Source organism: Brienomyrus brachyistius, chromosome 22, assembly GCF_023856365.1.
Source record: "Brienomyrus brachyistius isolate T26 chromosome 22, BBRACH_0.4, whole genome shotgun sequence".
NCBI lineage: Eukaryota > Metazoa > Chordata > Actinopteri > Osteoglossiformes > Mormyridae > Brienomyrus > Brienomyrus brachyistius.
The window spans coordinates 10,668,080-10,688,980 of NC_064554.1; the positions used below are offsets into that span (position 1 = coordinate 10,668,080).

Here is a 20,901-nt window from a genome sequence, read left to right on the forward strand (position 1 = left end):
TGCGCCCATCCTCCGTGTCGTCATGTGAAATTCTTGCTGTTTGCAAATATTAAAATCATGCTTTCGTGACGTCGTGTTTATTGTGAAACTGTAGCTGAAATATCACAAGCCGATGGTCTTTAACCGTAAGCCAGGAAGGGACTGGTTTCAGTTACGCACAATTAATTCGGCAGGCTACTGCCATCGCCGATTACTCTGTAAAAGCTGTTTTACAGTGGATACATATTCTGTACGTGGCCGTGCCCGGCGTGTATTTCGCAGCTTCGGTCCCTTCAGCGTGTTAGAGCACCTTCGCGCATGCGCGGCGAGCGGCGCGCGCCGTCGCGCAAGCGCTCTCCATTGTTTTGACCGAAGATGCCGTCGGTTTCGAAAACGGCGGCGAGCGCTTCTCCTCAGACCGAGAAACCGACCCACTATACGTGAGTAAAGCCCGCGTTAGAACCACTCGCACGCATCATGGGAAAAAAACTGCGCGGCGGTGCCAGTGCTTCGCATGATCGTAGCGGCTTGTAGTATAGTGCTAAAGTGCGTTTGAAAAACGGCGCTTTTCCCCCCTTTAGTAAGTTCTGTCGAATACACGTAGCTACACGGCCACATTTAGCTATGCTGCTAAGTGTACTGCAAGTCAAATTAATTAACTTAATTCCTCGATTAAAGCCAAAGATTAGATGGCTGATAATGGAAGCGCGCCATAGACATTGTGCGCATGGACTCGTTTCCTGGTGGCGTACCTGGCACCGTTAAGTTACGGTGGCGCTAGTATTTTTGTTTTTCTGTCTCCGCCACGGCCCGTGTTGCAGCTCCGTGCGCGCCCCCTTTGCGTACGCGGCGGCCCACTGAGCTGCTTTCACGCTCGTGAAGTGCGTAATGTGTACCTGAATAGCGCGCTGCCGTGTTTAAGCTAACGGCTTTACCCAGCTCTCACTGATTCATAACATTATTTGCAAAGACGCATTTTTTTCTGCAAATGTTTGAAACTGTGATTTGAATAGTTTGTCCTGACTTACCCTGCCTTCGCTCAGTTTTTAGTGTCTGCAGTTCAGTAATGGGTAGAGTGGGAAACGCTGGAATTGGGCAGTTTCAGTAAATATATGATCACAAGGTATCTGAGCATAAACGCTGGAGTAAATGCAAAGCTACCCGTCTGGTGTTCTTTCATCGACTGTCACAGTATGTTAAAAAGCGCTGCAAGTAAAGTGTTTTAAGTAAAAGTATGACTGGGACGAAAGGTGGATGTATTTGTATTAACGCTGGTTTCTTCTCTGCAGTTATTTAAAGGAGTTCAGGACGGAGCAATGTCCCCTGTTTTTGCAACACAAGTGCACTCAGCATAGACCCTTCACGTGTTTCCACTGGCATTTTCTGAACCAGCGGAGAAGACGCCCGATTCGGAGGAGGGATGGGACCTTTAACTACAGCCCAGACGTGTATTGTACAAAGTACGACGAAACTACAGGCACGTGTCCAGATGGCGACGAGTAAGTACAAAGACGCTGAAATTTGGTGCTGCAGTTGCAAGCGTCAGTTGACAACGGATTTTCTACTAATCTCGCTGTTGGCAGGTTGTTTACAATCTTCACTGCACAACAGATGTTGTTCGTGTAATACCACTCTGATTCAAAAATGTTTTTCCCCCTAGTTCTCTGACAGACATGTGGTTTGTTACGTAATCACTCGTTCTTTGCCACGTGGATTAAAAAGTGTTTAACCATAATGCGTGCAGCTCAGGGGTTTAGGCATCCGTAACCTTATCCAGACATTCATGGGTTTCAATCCCGTGGTTAGCAGATTACCCATATCAGTGTTACACCTTTGAGTATGGCCCCTACTCTCCCCAGAATGCTGATCGATCTTGCTCTTAATCTTTGAGTACATTGCTGTGGACAAAAGCATACATACATATGAATTACAGGATTGTTTTGCCTGTTTAACTATGGGTGTGAGGAAAGTTTCTTATAGTTACTCAGTCACCCAGTTTACGCCATTGACCAGTTAATAACTAATTCGTAAATGCAGTGTGTTTAAGGTACCAGTTAAAGCCCAGTAGGGATTTGTGTGACCGGATTTACTTGCAAGCATGAGCATTGCTATGTGACTGTGGCTGCAGAGAAACAGCCACGGCAGATTTTCAGCTTGATCAGAAATAGATCTAGTGGCATTAATAGTGTGACCACGGTCTGCTTTATTTTTCTCAAAGCGAGTTGTTCGCACTTGTATTTCATCCTTGTTATTAGCCTCCCCAACTATTCTTGCCAGAGTTAACCACTCCTGTTCCCTTCTGTTTAGGATCTGTTGGTAAATGAGTTTATCATAATCAAATGTTGTTTGGTGTTTGATAGACTGCTAACATTTGATGGTATAGACTGTGCCTGAAGCAGCTTGCTTGGTAGATCTTTATATAGGATATTCGTTTAAAAAGTCTCAGGCCTTTACACTTGCATGAATGGCAATACAAAACTGTTACCATATTTCTGCTTCATTCAGATATTGAAATGGTGTTGCTTCAGATTTGTTTCACGGTTATGAAATCTTCTAAAGACTTGATGACTGATAATCCACCGTAAATCATGGCTTGTTATATAACACACTGCTACCATTCTGACTGGCTATTCATTCAAGATGTTTCTTAGTGTCTCCTGTTTCCTGGGATGTGTTGCTGGCTCAGTACAACTACTGGAAGAGCTATGGTGGATGGATGGATGGTTGGATAGGACTGATGTTATTTTTCACAATTCTCTTTTTGTAAAGAACAGTCTGGCTGCAGCTTTCACCAAGATCAGTGCTATAATTATCCATATAATAAGTGATAGAATCAAAACACTAAGTGTCATTTTCAGAGCTCACGCTTTGACCTAGTTAAATGCAAACATTGCAGAATCTGTTGTCTGTGGCCACAATAAAGGGATACAGTGTCTTTTAATAACATGCAGGATCTTGTTGCGAAGACTGATATATTGTAGATATGTTCTTAATTTTTGAGTTTCCTCTGTGTGCAAATCATGGAATATTTAAGGTATGTTTTTCTTTTTTAAGCATTTTATATGGAGCCAAGAAAAGTGTTTTAAGTGTTACAAGTCAGAGGATGCAAAATTCAATAAATGTCAGCTTGTTTAAAATAAGTTTTGCTTTGCACATATCGTGTTGCTTTCTGTTGGAGTTAACAGTGAAGCTGAACCATTTGATTATTATTGGGCTAATTGATCTTGTAGGAGATTAAGTGAAATAAAAGCATTGGTAAAGGTTGCTAGGGAATCAGATTGGACCATGCCGTTCACGGTAATCTTGTCATGTCAGTGCTATTCTTCGCCAGCTACTGTGTTTCACAAGCTTGCCTGGATTGATGAATAACAGCAGTTTGAATGAGTTGCTAGCAATATTGTGTTTGGTTTTGTGTGCGGTTTGTCAACCTCTAAGCTAGTTTTCCCCATAATCTCTTGCAATACTTATGAATCCGTTTTTATTGCTTTGTCACAGTTCCTGTGGTTATCTGTTGAACAGACTAAATTGTGTCTGGCTTCATGTGTCGAGAGATTTATTCCCTCCTGCTTTTCTCCCTGCCACTTACTGAATTGGAACAACGATTTAAAAGATTTTCAGTCTGAGATCTTTTAACAGCAGACTGTCTTCTAAAATCTTTATTTAATAGTGGTAGTTATCCTCCTCACTCAGGGAGGTGTAAATACTTTTCAACTTCCCAGACATGTCTAGGGAATTTTATTTATGAACTTTCATGTTTACCTGAATCTGATGAGTTAGATATTTGGATATGTATAGAATATAACAAAAGGATATATGATTACAAAAGCGACTTTCAGATCCTTTTAAGTCTTTAGTTCCTCTTGGGCAGCTCTGGGTGTATTTTCTGCTTTAACAGAGAAGAACTTGGATTCAGTAAGAGAGCCTGTCACAGGGATGTGAGGCTGTATTTTACATATAACTTTGTAGCCACTTTGTACAGAATCCTATTGTAAATTGTGCTTGAATGCTGGTCGAATGTGCGGATGTGGAAGGCATGGATATGGCTAGCAAACAATGTTATATGTATCCCAAAAAATGTAATGCCAGATATGGGGCATGCAAGGCCAGGGTCACACTGGCTGCCTAATACAGAAGCATGGACATATCTCTAACAGCAATCACAGCCTGTTACTACAGCATGCTGAAAATGTATCTGCAAATGCTGTCAACCTTTTTTTTTAAAAAAAAAAAAAAACTAAATAAGCGGCCTGTTTGGTGTGCGTTAAGTAAGTGATGCCAAGAAGACATTTTTGTAGACAAATAATGGGGGCATTGAGATGCATTACGGCCCAGCTACATTCCTGTGTTTGACTAGGCACACCTTAAGCGTTAAGGCCAGTGCTGCCAGCAATGCGTACATGTTTGGGGAAAAAAGCTTGGTAATCTGAAGTAATGTAACAATATACGAATATGTCACTTTCTTGTAACATTTTTCGAGGTTACTGAAGATACCTGGGATTTTGCAGATGACCGTAAATCGTAGTGGGAATGATCTCATAAAGGCATGTGGATAGTGGTGCTGCTTAGCAGGCTGGTTCAACTTGGAAGGACTCTGCTGCACTACAAGGCAAAGCAGAGTAAATACGCTGACACTGAAACTGAGAAAGGGGGCTTCAAACCCATTGCATGGCAGTGTGTTCAATTTATGCATCACGTTGAATGCATGACGTTACATGACATTACCGGAGTCTCTGTCTTAAAATAGTCCAGATGCACTCTTCAGTCTGTGGATTTTTTTTTTTTTTAAATCAATAAGAGAAGTACCGAAGGAAATGTGTGGCTCTTGGATGATGTGTCATTGCTGATAGAGCCTCTAAGCTTACAGGCCTTTGTTGAAGAAAATACTCTTGCAGCTAGTTTGGTTAAAGCCAGAAATGTTTTTATCATTAAATTAAATGTGTGAATGCAGTAGCTCTAAAGTATCTATTATACGCTACTGATGTGCCTGCCTTTTGGAGGTGTTAAGCACATCACGCTGGAGCTGGGAGTCCAGCCAAAGTCGCTTGCTAGGCTAACGTGAAGCATCGGGTAAGGCTGTTGCTTTTTGGGCCGTCTAGTGAATCATTCCGAATGTTTTCTGAGCCATGGACTGTGACTGTAGTCTTTCTGCACTCTAGATAATCAGCAGACAATAAACAAAGCTGTTTTGTCTTGAACAAACCAAGGTAATTTTACCCTGGAAAAAAAAATGAATCCGAAGTATTCTTACTGGAGTAGGTAATGGTTAGCTCTGGCATTTCCCAGTGCTCTCCCGAGGCTGCCTTTCATCATTATGGGGAATGAGGGAAGCATCCCAGAGATCAGACGACCTGTAATCCTTCCTGCTACTGTAAGACACTGTGGATTAACGCATGAGAGAAATACAAGAACTCTCAAGTGTACTGGGTTAACATGGCTACTGCAGGGATTTCTCAGCTTAACCAGTAAGAAGGTTACCTATCAGTACATAATTAGTATATAATGTCAGAACTATACTGAATATGTTTTCAGTTATGCAGTTGTCTGTGTGTATGTCTCAAACGTCTTGTACAACTATCTTGTACCATTTCAAAGTTTCGTAATGAATTAGGTCATTAAATAACATAATGTAACATCAGCTGGTTTGCTTTGTTGTGGCAGCTTGTGAATTACTTTTTAAATAGCTGAATTCTGCTATTCAAACTTAAAGGGCAAATGACACAAAAAAGTTTTGTTTTAAAAAGAGCCGCCCGCTATCTCCTTTGAGCATCTCCTTTGCACTGTCATGAACTCCTACATGCTTTAGAAAGGCAATCATTACATGACCCTTGATGATAAGGATGTTTTCTCTCTCTCTTTCTCTCTCACATACACACACACACACACACACACACACACACACACACACAGTAACTTGCATGTATCAGAGGCAGCTGGTCCGCAGAGTGCTGCCTCCTGTATTTCTGACAATAAATTATTAAACGTTCAACACTGAAATAAGTCATTACTAAAAGGGGTTTGGTTCGTTTACAATGTAAAGTTTGTCTTGTTTCTGGAGACATTCCAAAGAATGTAATATTTTAGTTATGCATTCTATGAAATTTAAAATTCTAGCATCTCAAAAATGTAAATCTCCTGTCTTTACTGTCTTTGAGAATCACGTCTAAGAATCCTGACATCTTGCCTGCAGTATATGACTGACTTACAAGGGCTTTTGTGCTTTAAAAATACCACATTTTAAAATAATTCACTTTGCTCTCGTATTGATATTATGTGTATATTTAGGTTTCTTATGGTCCATACTTTACTATGATAGTCTGATTTTGTCATGCATGCTATATTGTCCAGTGTTCTCCTGTTTGAAATAATAAATAATACATATTAAACTTTGTCTGTCCCTGTTATTAGGTGTCCCTACCTACACCGAACAACTGGCGATACAGAGAGGAAATACCATCTGCGCTACTACAAGACCGGCACATGTATCCATGAGACGGACGCTAGGGGGCACTGTGTGAAGAACGGCCTGCACTGCGCCTTTGCTCATGGCCCACATGACCTGCGCCCCCCGGTGTATGACATCCGGTACTGACCCTCACGCTTTATGGATGCCTTCTTTAAAAATGTTCCCTGAAATCTTTATGTATAGCAGACCTGATGTCTCGCCCTTAGCGACTTTCTTTGGCAACATGACACTGTCCTCAGTGCTCGCTACCATGAAGTTGACTGCTGGTGCCGGTGAGGAATTTGCCTGTTGATATTCCCCCAGCAGATAGCTGCTTGCTCTTGCTGCAAATAGAATCATGCAAAGTGAGCTCTTCTTTTATATTATATTATAAGGAAGTTTGGTGGTTCCCCATTCCTATGTTTAGATCTAGATTGCTTGCAGTTATGGAGGCTGGTAACCGAATGTGTGGACTTTTTTTGTGAATTTTGGTCAGAGTTCTCAGTCTTAATTATAGGATACTGTTAAGCATTCTCTTTGATATTTATTACTGAGATACTTATCCCTATATATTATTTCATCAACCAAATATGCAAACCCTGCACACAGAGCCAGGGGTGGGAATCAAGCAACCTCTGAGCCATTGTCTCGGCATTAATAATAATAATACGATGATAACCAAACACTGAGACAGTGTAACCGCTGAGCTGTTGTCTCACCATTAAAAATACAGTAAAATCTTGGATTGCGAGAAACTTGACATGCGAGTGTTTTGCAAGACGAGCAAAAAATTTTTATAAGTTTTAACTTGATAAACGAGCGAGGTCTTGCAATACGAGCATTACATATATGCTTTGTCTGCCTAGCGGCACGTAATCACAACTGAGCCGATGGTTCTTCTCTCTCTCTCACTGCGGAATTGTGGGTAATCGTCTCCCATGCTCGGTCTCAGTTGGCGTGCCTCACTCGTATACTCAAAATTCAGTAGAAAATCACCACCCGAATAAAGGCGTAGCAGTGCGAGCGATGAATCTGTTTAACGATAATGCAATGTCCACATTTCTGTGAAATCTGAAAGGAGGCAAAAGCGGCTGTCATTGGATAGGTTCCTTGTTAAATTCGCACAAAAAGACAGATTCCAGCGATAAAGTGCAGGTTAATTTGTTTTATGTGTTTTTACTTTATATTTTGTATTAATCATTTTTATATGAATATTTTCTAATGGGAAAATTCGCTTTGATATATGAGTGCTTTGGATTACGAGCATGTTTCCGGAACGAATTATTCTCACAAATGCAGGCACCACTGTAATATAATAACCAATCGCGATGATATAATAATAACCAAACACTGAGACAGTATAACCGCTGAGCTGCTGTCTCATGGTTAATCTTATAGGTAGTGTCATTGCAGAAAAATGCCCTCTCGGGACATGTTGGTTAGTGCCATGTTGGCAAGTGTATTTTCACAGCTTCGACTCTATAGCTGAATAAGAAATGTGCAGGCATTAAGCACCATATGCTCATTTATATAAATATAATTAAAAAAGTAAGAAAACCAGGAAGCCTTTTTGTCACTCATTTATAAATAACATTACCTTTCCATGAGCTTCTCATGCATAAGAAAAATGCCAAATCTGTCACATGCTGTCTTAGCTTTTGCCGTTTGAAAAATTCTGTATGGAAACCAGAACAGCGTTTGTGGCTTCACTTGTGTCCATTGTGCTTTGAGTGTTTGATTTAAAAATGCTTGTCACTTCTTGCCCTGCGGTTGAGCATCAGTTTTCAAACACACTTAACACGCCCAGACCAGGAATTAGGGAGTGTTGCTGTGGGAGATGAACAGCAACGTTCCGTTGTCCCCGATTTGGGGGGGGTCCTGCTCTGCTTTTCATGTGTAGCTCGGGGGAGATTGCTAAAATGAATGTTATATTGACATTATTAGACTATGTCATTATTAGAATGTCTGGCATTTGCATGGCAATTTTATGCATGGTTGCTGTATTGCCTTGCGAATTGAACAATCGGATAAGTTAGACATCAGGCCCAGGACCTTATGAATACGGCACACTCTGGTCATTCTGCTGAGTGATTGTAATGTGGTATTACAGAAATTGCATTGGTTACAGGTTGTGCTACTGACTGCATTCACAGAGAGATCCAGGCACAGGAAGCACTACAGAACGGACAACTGGGTACCGGGGAGGGTATCCCTGACTTGCAGCCTGGGGTACTGGCCAGCCAAGCTATGATTGAAAAGATGCTAACTGAGGACCCCCGCTGGCAAGGTATGGAATTGCTCAGGCAAAGAGTATGAACTTTGTAGCTCCTTAGCTCTTAATTTAAAGCTTTTAATTTTCTTTTTCTAGACACCAACTTTGTCTTAGCAAACTACAAAACTGAGCAGTGCACCAAGCCCCCTCGCCTGTGCCGACAGGGCTATGCCTGTCCCCATTACCACAACAGCCGGGACCGTCGGCGCAATCCACGCAAGTTCAAGTACAGGTCAGACACGCTGCCAAACAGAGCGTTTTCTTTTTAAATGGAACCTTTAAATATGTGAGCTGTATTCTTGCATTATTCTTATTAAGTTTTGCATGCTGCTGAAAAACGTGTTTAGTTCATTCCTCTGTCTCCTAACCCCGTATCCTGATCAGGGTCTCAGGAACTGTTTAGTTCATCTGCCACTAGGGCTGGGCGTCAAACAAAGCCTTATGAATTCTTCAGCGGTACTACTGCTCTGCTTAACATATTCTGGCCGTAAATATAATGGCACCGAAAAGGTGGCCCCCGGCCAAATGTTTCGCCTGTTATCTGAAGCCCTGGTGATTATTGCACATGCGCAGTATGATATGGCCCAGCCCTGTCTACCACTCTAGGAAATTCACTTTCTGGCATCTCTTTGGGACCTTTTTATGCATTCTGTTGTATTTGTGTAAGATCTATTGTCATATGTATCAAATACAGGGTATACTGTAATACAATGAAACGCTTGTGTTTCTCCCCCAGCTGCCTAACACTTAAGTGATGATAAGTACAAGTACCAAGTAGCAACAATGAAGAAACACATAAAAATGACGGAAATAGACCAAATATATAAAGGTTCCTGCTTTTGACTTATAGCAGCAATAGGATACAGTAAAAGGATGATGTAAACACCAATGTGAACCCTATAAACAGATAGCAGCAGTGGGGATGTTATGACAGCAGAGTATGAGTAAGATAAAGGTGATGGCTACAGGGTGGACGGCTACAGTACGACGGCGTGTGCTAGTTTTGTCATTTTTGTATGTTTATATATTTTTAACTCTGGTAAACACAAAGAGCTAAGCCTGATTTGGAATGACGCCGTTTGGATGCTGCTTCAGGTCTACGCCATGTCCAAACGTGAAACACGGGGATGAGTGGGGGGAGCCATCCAAGTGTGAGAGCGGAGACGGCTGCCCGTGCTGCCATTCCCGCACCGAGCAGCAGTTCCACCCCGAGGTGAGGAAGGCCCCCACGGCGACTCGGCCGCACTGACGCAGAAAGGCGTCCCGCATGTCGCCCGGCAGTCATGCCGTCTGTCCTGCGTCTGCCTGGCACTGGTCACACGTGACGGTGTTCTAACGGTATGTTTGTGTTTGTTTTTAGATTTACAAATCCACAAAGTGCAATGACATGAGGCAAACTGGTTATTGTCCCAGGGGGCCGTTCTGTGCTTTTGCACATGTGGAAAGTAAGTTCACGGGTAGCGTTTGGCTGTCGTGCTGAGGGCTGCAGTGTCCGCTTATTCGCATTCTAAGCAGCATCTGAAATATGTTTGGTTAAGCCTTAAAATGCTGTTATAACACCAGGTTTACTCTTTTTAAATAGTTTGCTAGTTTCTGTTGATTTTAAGTTCCTTTTTTAAAAAAATAAACATAATTTTGACAGTTTATTTTGAAAATTTTGTATATATAAATACCTCATTTATAATTGCATTCCTATATATAATTATATACATCATAAAACCGATTAGGCTGAATTTTAGCATTGATTATATGAGATAATGCCTTAGCTAATGTATTTGAACATGATTAATGTTATTTTGATTTGATTGGCTGCTTATTTGTGTCTCTGCTCCTTCAGGAATTCCCTCCACGGAGGAGACGATGACATCATTACTCACGGTGATGCAGTCGGGGTCCCAGGCCAAGGCCGACTCCCAGCCGTACTCCGAGGGTCCCGTCAGCGAGTGGGGAACCGCAGTTAACACGGCCACCAGCACGTCGAGCAGCAGCAGCCAACCAGGCAACGTATGTGAGACTTCCTCCACTGCCTTAGTCTCCTTGGTTCTCTTTTTCTTTAAAAAAAATTCTAGGTAACAGAAAACTAAACGGAGGGTGTTCTTTTTTTTTAATTTTAACATGAAAATGAAATTGTTTCATTTCGAAGTAGTGTATGTAATGTGAAATCAGGATTACAAGAGGAGAAGTGAAACTTAAAATAACTAGGATTATCCCTAAGAGTCGTAAACTTTACAAATGTAAATGTGCATGGAATTGTTGATGCATTTAATGGTGACCATGATTATACCTATAGACGTTTATGTTTTGAAATCTATAAACCGTTTTATTGTATAATACTAAACAATCCATTTCTAAAAAGGTGGTGTGGGAGGTAATGATTGCAGAAAAAAAGCATTTATATACCTAATATACCAATTGAATGGAATGAGGGTGGTAAATGTACTCAGCAAGCACTGTATATGAAAAGGTACTCCTATCAAGAATTTGCCTCTGGGATCAGTGAAGTTTACAAATGTCTTTCATACCATGGTCCTCAAGTATTCCTTAAGTTTTTAATTAACTTTCTATGACTGACATACACCTCATAAAACTAATTTTCCAGTGATTCCTCACTGAAAGCTGTTTTAAAAGACTGGCATGATCAGCTGTCTCTGCTTCTAAAGTGTGCCTCTCCTCTCCAGATTTCGTGCTCCAACAGTCCGTCCGTAACGTCAAGCTCAGGCAGTACCAGCTCGCTCTCTCCCATTGGAGCCATCAGCAGGCCTAAATGCTTCACCAATGGCAGCTTGTGTTCAGAGTCCACCGCGTCCAGCGTGTCGTCGCCAACGTCCAGCTATCCCAAAGCTCCTGGATTCGAACGCGAGGATCAGGTACGAAACAGCCTTTGTTACTGCTTACACGAGTGCAGCCAGTAAGTACCTCACTATTATATTGTGTCTGGCCACATATGTAAAAGTCAGTGTTTTCATCCTTAATAAACTTTTTCCCCCCCACTTTAAAATTGTATGCAGTTTGGTCATATATACTGTCTGTTTTTCAGACGAAAAATATGAAAGGTTACCCCATGGATAGCAACCCGAAACTAATGGAGCAGGACAAAGTGAGTGAGTGCCGTTGACGCATTTGGGCTGCGGCTGCTGGCTGACGCGCATTCAGCGTAACACAGTGTCCTTCAGCAAAGCAGCCCTGGACTGGCACCATGAGGTCCGGCCAAAAAGGCACTCGGCCCATTTTTAATGCGCCTTTAAGCAGTCTCTTTACCTGCCTCATGACCAAAATGAGTCTTAATTTTAGAGTAAGACATGGTTTCTGCATAACCTTCTTCTACAATTAAGTGAATAAGTAAAGCATTTGTGCTTCGGCGTCCGCGCTGCATGACTCCGGCGTGAAGAACCTGCTCTTACTTTCATGATGTTAATGTGTCCTTCACAAACGGGTAACATCTCAACCATTTTTTTTAGGAACATCATTTTAAAATATTCATTTGCACCAATGTGGATTTTTAAAAACGTATCATACTGAACAAAACGCTTTACATTTTTCTTGGTTGCCTCTCGTAGTAAAAAGTTTTGACACTGGACCTTGTCACTGGATTATTTCATTTATCCAAAAAGCACTGGTACTATGTGAAAAAAATTACCTTTAATGGTTATCAGTGTTTTGTTTTCCTAGTTCTCTAACACAGATTGCTCCTGAGTAAAAACGTAATTGCTCCCTGTTTAAATGAACTAAATTGAATAGAATAGGTCAACTGATTAAACACAACCAGCCTTGGTTACAGTCTGCCCTACTCCATAAAAATGCCATTGCATACTTTGGAGACAGTTTAGAGTCACATGCCTTTGGACTGTGAGAAGAAATCGGGGTATCAGGAAGAAACCCACACAGCACAGGCTGAGCATACACACACACACATGCACGCACACACACACACATGCACGCACACACACACACACACACATGCACGCACACACATTCGTTAGGGATTTTCATGTGTCATTTTTGATCTTTACACATATTGCTTGTGTTAGGGATAATATTGTTATTTCATTTATACTGCCAGGTCAATATCGAGAGACTCATCATTTAACATAATTACTCATCGACGTTGGAAATATCGCGCATTTATTGAACCTTAAAAAAAAAAAAACTTGTCTTTTTTACAGCATATTTCCTTGAAACTTAATTGTAATCCAACAAGGAAACCAAAAGGTGTGCACTGGGTTTACAACCCCAGACAAAATGGGGATCACTGCAAAACGAAATACGGCACAGTGATCGCTATATCGCGATTATATTGTTTTGATCATGGAAACTGTAATTGAAATTAAAATACAATTTTCCAGACCTACCCCCAGATAAGGATGCATATAAGCCATCATCAGAGCTTAAGGGGGAGTCTTTTAAATAATTTTATAACCATACAAAAATGATTCTGTTCCATTATCCTTAATAGCTAGAAGTCTGAAAGCTCTTTATGTGATCACAGCTGTTCGGGATAGATCTTTGAGGTTGGACTAATGGCCCGATTCGCGCTCTGCTCCCTGCATTGCAGACCCTCTCGGGTGTCTTCTCGGTGGCGAACCCCCTGGCCTCTAGCATAACATCCAGCATTACCTCCAGCCTGGCGTCCAGCATCGGCTCGGACAGCTCGTCACCCACCACGCTATCGACCATGAACGCCAAGGCGGCTCCCTTCTACCCGGGCAGTAACACCGTGGAATCGGTCATAGGTATGTCACCGGCGCCATTTATATTAGCACTGGTATTGGCTGCCACCATCTAATCTCTACCCGCGGCTTGTCTAGCTTATATACTGCGGCAATAGGCCTTGGCATAAGGCAGCACAAAAGACAGTGGAGAGCGAGCAGCAGTGCTGACCGTGTCAGACGCTAGACAAGCTGCTTAAGGCGCGGCTTTGGGGGCAGGGCTGCCAGTCACATGACCAGTCGCATAGCACTGATGTCCTGGCACGGGGATTCAGAGCTGGTCACCAGCACCACACTGGGTCAGACACACTCTGTCCTTATCCAGAGGCACGCTCTCTATAGCTGTGCAGCTGCCATGTGTTTGACAAATGTGATGACGCAGCAGTATTTCAGATGTAGAGGCTGTAAATCTGGGTGCTCGTGTCACTGAAGGCTTTGTGTTTGCGCTGTGAGGTCTGTGGCCTTATTTAGCATTTCAGTAGAACTGTCATCCACAATATCACATCCAATATATTTAGAAATTTTGAATGATATGATCTTAAGAAAATGTTGGAAATCAGTGGTCTGTAATTGTGCGCTTGCCGCTGTGTTTTGTTTTTATATTAATTGTCAGATATGTTCACACAGTCCCGTTACAGATATTCTCATTTGGGTTTGACTGAAATGCAGTTTACTTGTGTGTCCTTATGCTGCATCGCATGTGTGCTGAAGGATTTGTTCTTCTGTTCATGTCTGTGACTTTTAGGTTCTGCCCTGGACCTCAATTTTAGCGACATTAATGTTGCATCACTTGATAAGGAATTAGAGGAACAAGAAAACAATGGGCTTGGATTGACAAGTAAGAGGGAACCTTTCGTGTTTTGGGGGCGTATTGTCATTCATGCTTTTAGGTTTAAATGCAGCAATACGGCATTCTCAGTTTTAAAAGTGCTTTAGACTTATTTGATTGGAATGAAAAGTATACAATGAGCAACTTAAATATGTATTTAATGATGTTACTGAACCTTGATAGTATTGCTTTATTGCCATAATATCTTTCTTTGAAAGACATTGATTTTGTGAGGGGGTAGGGGTTAGCTTTCTATTGAAGTTAAACGTAAACGTTGAAGATGTGCCATATGTTTACATTTCACTCATGCATTGTAATGGTGATATACCAGTTGTCTATAATTGTCTTTGCTGATGATGGTAAATATATTTAGACATGTATGGATAATTTCACTTGCAGCCTTCTATGAACTTGCCTTTAAAATGAATAATTTTCCCCTCCAGATCAGAGGTTGCTCGGCGGCTCAGCACCCGTCAACATCCCCGGCTCTCTGGCTCGCTCATCCTCCTTGCACTCTTCCTCCTCGCTCTCCGCCTCCCCGCTCAGCTCGCTCTCCCAGTCCCTCTCCCAGTCGCTTCTGCCGGGAGTGGCCTCCCAGCAAGGCCAGACGCAGGTCCTGTCCAGCGCGGTGGAGCACAGTCTCTTGGGGACCTCCACCTCTTCCCAGAATTCCCTCGGTGAGATCCCGACTGCACGTGCGTTCCGGCTAACGCAAAACACTTATGCTAGTGCCTTTCGGCTAACGCTAATGAAGGTGGGGGAGGGGAAATGAACACCGCTGTGTTGTGTGTCACTAGGTCTGAACGGCGGACCTGGAAGCATATGGGATTTCGTGAGTGGTAGTTTCTCGCCCAGCCCGTCACCGGTGTTCAGCAGCATCTCCTCCAGCACGGTGAGCACAGGCAGTGCCGACCTGCCTCGCCTCTTTAGGGAGCTGGATGAGGCGAAGAGGAAGATTAAGCACTGGGAGGAGGCCTGGCAGCAGGTCCGACAGGTCAGTGCTCTGGCCCTCGACCCGTGTCTCTGTGGCTTCATGTCTGGTCTGTAACGGGAAGCTTTTGGCCAAGCGTCGATTGATCACGTGGGCCTTGAAACGGCGTAAACGGGGAGTGTCGTGCATGTTTTATTAGAGCAAGTCATTAAAGGTGCACGTGTGTCTCAGGCCTGTGACGCCTGGCAGAAAGACGCCCAGGAAGCCAAGGAGCAAGCCAAATCGGCCGAGGCCGAGCGGCAGCTGGCCGTCAAGAAGCAGGAGGACGCCGAGCGCAGGCTCAAGGAGCTACAGGAAGACTTTGATGCACTGTGCCGCTCTCCAAACATGCCGCTGCTCCGTGGCTACGGCGAGCTGGACCGCCTTCCGCTAGCAAAGCTGCAGTCCCTGCAGAGCCGACTGCGCTCAGACCTAGACGTTGTAGATGGGGTAAGAGTGACACGATTCCAGCGTGATTTTTTTTCGTCCTTTAATATAGCGATGCCAAATGGTAATGATAATAGCATCCGTAATGTATTTGCTTAAACGCATAGAGGTCTCAACGTCAATGCAAAGTAATCTGTTAATGCAGTCAAGTCCCAAGTCATAATGTGAATCCTGCATTGAAAACTCACATTCTTTTTTTTTTTTTTCTTTTTTCTTTTTTTTTTTTAATGTGTCCCCTACTAACTTCTCTTTTCTCAACACAGGTAATATATCAGCTTCAGTCAAAGAAATGTATAGTTTGCCAAAAGCATGACCGCTGCGTAGTGCTGCAGCCCTGTCAACATTATGTACTTTGTGAGAACTGTGCACCTAGCAAAACAGAATGTCCATATTGTAAGGCGAAGATACTGAAGTGGTGATGTAGAACTATTCAAGGTACTGTCTCTGTGTATAATCCTTTGGAGAGCTACTAATGCATATATCAATGAAAAACAGCATTTCTGTCCTTTCAGTATTCATAATACGATTCAGTTGATAGTTCTATTAGAAAATAGTGTTGTTTGACTTATACTTGGGGTGTAACTGTAGGAATATTTTTCTTGATTGGTCTCTTGGCTGTTTCAAAAGGAATCCACTTTTTGGTCAGTGTCGATTTGAAATGGTTCCTTGATAGCCACGGCGACTGTTCATTATTAAGACTAAAAGTATCAGTCAAACAGCAACTGATATTAGTTTTCTGAAGAGGATTCACCTTTTGTAAAAGCACTTTGACTTGGGAATTTTACTTTAGAATATTGCTTTAAGCTGCTTTTGTAGTTTTTTTTTTATTTCTGTTTTTTGATTTATATGTTTTTCTATATATGGTAATGTATGAAGCTTATGTTTGTGTACTGTGAAACCATAGAATGTTTCTTTTTACTTAACCTTAAATCATGGGGTATAGTTAGTAGATTGCTAGTTTAATATATAAAATATACTAAATAGCTATTAATAGTATTGTTGAATTACTTAGGATTTTTACATTTTTCCAATCAAGAAGTGCAAACTTTTTAATGCGTTTATGCATAGCCAGCAGTTACGATATCAATAAGGCACATAACACATGCTGAAGCATTTAGCAAGTCGATTGCCATGTTTTTGTGGTCGATTAATTGTTAGTTCTTTGAGTAGCCAGCACCACACAGCAGTGCTGGGCTACGCTGTGACTGTGTCACTTTGGGGAGGCCCAGTGCGTAGGTATCAGCCACACGTTCCCAAGTGCCTTGCCTCAGGAAATAGGAAAATATTACGCATCTGAAAGAAATTTAAGATTGTAGTAAAAATGGTTACACATAGTCTAAAGCTTGTGCAACTCTGCAGATTATTTGTAGTCATACTTTCTTTGCAAATTATATTTATTTGATAGTTTATACCAGCTCAGTTCATCGTTTGAGTTTTCTGAGAGATGTTGGCTGTGTGACGGTGACTCTTACATTGCCACCTGTGCCCTGACATCAGATGTAAACTGTCCCCACATATCTCCATGGGTAATGGTGCTTTTTAATGGTGAGTTTCTTTGGTGCAGCTTCAGTATCCTTGCATTTTACGTTCCCAACTTTGTAGGAGGCAGATCAGGAAACAAATTAGTGTACATGTTTAAAAACACCTTTGTGTTATTTTAATGTTTAAGAGAAACAACGTGAGTCTGTAATGCCTTTTGGATGAAATTGATAGCATCCAGTCTGTAAATTGTGTTGTCAGATATGACAAAGTGTAACGTGTTTAGGTTAAAATAATCGAAATGACCTACTACTGTGTTAACAATGTATTTGTGTTTATGTTTTTCTTTTGGTTGACTTTGTATCTTGGTCCTTTTAATATTTACAGCGATGACTGATTTCAGTATATATATGATTTTTTTAAAATGATTGTTAAAGATTACATCACACATGTTATTCATAATTGAGTGAAGACTGAAATTTATGAATCTCTTAATTTCTCCATAAACCATACAGAAAAGAGCACAAGTACGGTGTAATCGGCTTGCACAATAGCAAATACCTGATTGGCTGGTTTTCTAAGCTCCGCCCTTCTCCACAATTTATTTGGATACTTTTTAAAATCCATAATGTTTGCATTGAGATTCTCATGTCAGTTTAAATGAGAATATCATGGATGCGCAGAAAAAAAGCACACAGGTCTCGTTGCAGGCACTTCAGCAGTAGTCTAATTTAGTACTTCCAGTTACATTGTTTCATACTAACAATGGTGTAAATACACCATAAAATCATACCCTTCATATCACATATATAGATTGATCTAATGGTAGATTTAATTTAAACCTAGCTTTAATTTTATAAAAGGAAAGTAAACTTTCCAGAGAGAAAGGTGAGAACATAAATCAGTATTGAACTCAGTTATATTTTGATATCCAGTAATAATGAAAATATACACAAACTTTCTTTGATCTGAAATAACTTGTGCTCAGCCAATATTGTCAGGTGTGTAATCTTTTCATTTGGTATCCTTATGATTCTGGTTATTTAATTATATCACATAATAGTAAAAAAATTCCAGATCGTTTTTTAATCTTTAATAAAAACCTAATGCATAATGTGGATTGAAATGAACCAAAGTATTGTAACTTAGTAAACAATATTAAATTATCTTAGTAAACCTTTAAAAGTATATATAAAAATATTTAAAATTTGCTTTCAGTCTGACACATTATGTCGTGTTTGATTTGGATGAAGGAGAAAAGCCTAGACCAACTGCTTTTGCTGACGATATTAATGGACTTTTGTGAGCCCATGTCATAGGCGTACCAAAGACATTTCCTTTTTATGACATTAGTGATACATAATTACACTTTTCAACATTCTGAGAACTGGTTGGAACCCTTACTATAAGAACAATGACCAAATCCAGCACCTTGTTTAATAACGTGCATTTGTAAATGCCATAACAGTTGCAACTTTTTCTTTCTTGTTAAACATAAGATTGTGGTTTGTGCATTAGCACTGAATGCACAGACTTAAAGCATCATGTTTGGCCTGTTAACGAGAGATGGAGAGAATGTCAGTATGAATTTAAGTGGCCATGTGGAATAGTATTTAATATCCATTTGTATTTCTTTCTTAATTGCTAAACTCATTTAATGGCTTAGTTCTAAATATTACTCTTTCTTCACTATTTATATGCAGTCAGGAATTTGAAGCGTAAAATTGGTTTGTAAGGTGCTTTAGTTCACTTGACTGGTATCTGTTAGGTATGTGTTCTTAAACACTGTATAAAATTTAGGTTAATTTGTTGTTTAATTGTCTGGAAAATGTTGCATGCATTAATGATGTAGTGTTTCCCTTGTGAGAGGTCAGCGATAGAATGCATCCTGTAATGCATATTCATGCATTTTACATGGATGTGCTTTGACAAACTCTGTCACTGCAACCTCTGTTCATTTTTGTCTAAACCACCTGCTGGATAATGCAGTTACACGTAATGTTTTTTTTTTTCGTTTCTTTAAGAAATGCTACTTAACCCCACACATCATGGCCACACTGCCACTTTTATCCGTCTAAAAAAAACACACCTTGTACCCCTTTTACTGTGTGAAGCCAAAGAGCCTCATGGCTCAAGGAAACAAATCCATAGTCATTAAAATGAATCGATTTTTAGGGATGCACACAATATTCAAATCATCGTCGCTTCATTTGAAAAGTGACAGCTTGCAAGTATTTTGTACACTGGTGGTACGTTCTCCTGCTTCGAATTGACTAACATTAAGTTCTGTGATTTGTTTGTTTGGATAAGTTCATATGTAATTCATCTCTCCCAGAAACCGCTTTCAGTAAGACTCCTGAAGCCAAGGGTGAGCTTCTGTAGGGAGCCTAGGACGTCCTATGTTACATCAGTCACGAGAGAGATGTTTCATACTGTACTTTACATTCAGATGTTTTGTAATAGTATTATGATTGTTGAATCAGATTTTTATGCAGACTTATACATGGAAAAAAATATGAAGCTGGTTGAATTTTGTAGAATTTCCCCAAAATTTGCAGTATTAGCAAACACTTTTATAAAAAGCAAGAACATAAATCTGTTCCCAAGAATACTCGCCGTGGGGCGGTGGCTATCCTAAGGCGTTCTTACGTAAACCCTGATATTGAATGTATCGTTCCAAAATTTGCATAGGCTGTTGGGTTTAGTTAGGAAGCAGTTCTGCTGTTAACATGTAGCACTTAATATTGTGAATGGATATATTATATGAATAAATTTGACAAAAATGCAGTTTTCAGGTTTGTATCTATTAGTCTAATGCTAAATTGAGAGGAACAAAAAGGATTTTCTCAGGGTTTTACGGTAATAACTGTAGAAAAAAAAAAGTGAGCTGTTCCATTCATACAGACTTAAAGCTGCACTTCATAGGTTTATTGGCTTAGAATTCAAATACACATTCTTTATAATACATGTCCCATATTTTGGTAAATAAGTATTGCTATATGGAATAACTCTTATTCTGTTTAGTGTTTAAATATTCCTATAAATATTATTGTGAGTATATTAATTTGTAACGTGTTGTTAACAGTAAGACCTTAAATACATATGGAAAAATACCTGTATTTAATTTATGGAAGCATTCACATGGAATAGCAGAGTGACTAGAACAGGCTGATGATTAGGGTTTCTTAGTGCTCTTTTGAAAATAGGTATTTATAATGCATAATCATGTACTTGTAGTGTAATGTTTAAAATTGTTAACTCGTTCAAATTTTTACACTATAGCATTTATGCAATGGTTTACAGAATTCTTGGAATTATTTTTATTATCATTATGGGAATTAAAATAATTTTTGATCATGTGTGTGTGCGCGTTGATTGTGGTCCACTTCCCTTTTTTGTCATCCATGCACACTGTTTGCTTTGCATCATTCCCACACGAGGGCACGGTATCTGGGCTTGTTTTAGCCCTAAAACAACTGGTAAACGTTGTATGACCGTTTTATTGTTTGCGGGGAGAGAAGCTGTATGGAAAATTGTGGAATCCCTTAAAGTGAGTGGAGGGAGGTGTAATAAACACATTGCCCAGCTTGTCAGGCTGTCTCTTTCTGTTACGGCAGGTGTTGCATAAACGCTTATTCACTTCCCACTGAGTCTCGCTTCAGTCATCAGTATTGAGATGGTATGTTAATAGTGATCTACATGATGGTCCTGCTTTAGGGTTTAGTGAAGGAGTTTGCAAAGACTGCCTTTCACCTTAAAATTACAATGTAATATACG

The 20,901-nt window shown here is 40.7% G+C and overlaps 1 protein-coding gene across 2 annotated transcripts; it reads left to right on the top strand.

Annotated features, from left to right (window-relative positions):
- The first annotated feature begins 61 nt into the window (after positions 1 to 61).
- On the top strand, positions 62 to 20,481 carry unkl (unk like zinc finger). 2 transcript variants are annotated; one of them, XM_048990986.1, is made up of 16 exons: positions 62 to 419; positions 1,269 to 1,478; positions 6,385 to 6,561; positions 8,575 to 8,708; positions 8,790 to 8,925; positions 9,789 to 9,906; positions 10,054 to 10,138; positions 10,531 to 10,697; positions 11,372 to 11,560; positions 11,731 to 11,790; positions 13,246 to 13,423; positions 14,145 to 14,237; positions 14,672 to 14,905; positions 15,026 to 15,222; positions 15,391 to 15,648; positions 15,909 to 20,481. In XM_048990986.1, exons 1-16 carry the CDS (start codon positions 355 to 357, stop codon positions 16,062 to 16,064), a joined length of 2,457 nt encoding a protein of 818 aa, XP_048846943.1. In that variant the 5' UTR covers positions 62 to 354; the 3' UTR covers positions 16,065 to 20,481. The 2 variants fall into 2 exon arrangements, with proteins under 2 accessions (XP_048846943.1, XP_048846944.1); XM_048990987.1 differs by lacking the exon at positions 11,731 to 11,790.
- The last annotated feature ends 420 nt before the right edge of the window (positions 20,482 to 20,901 follow it).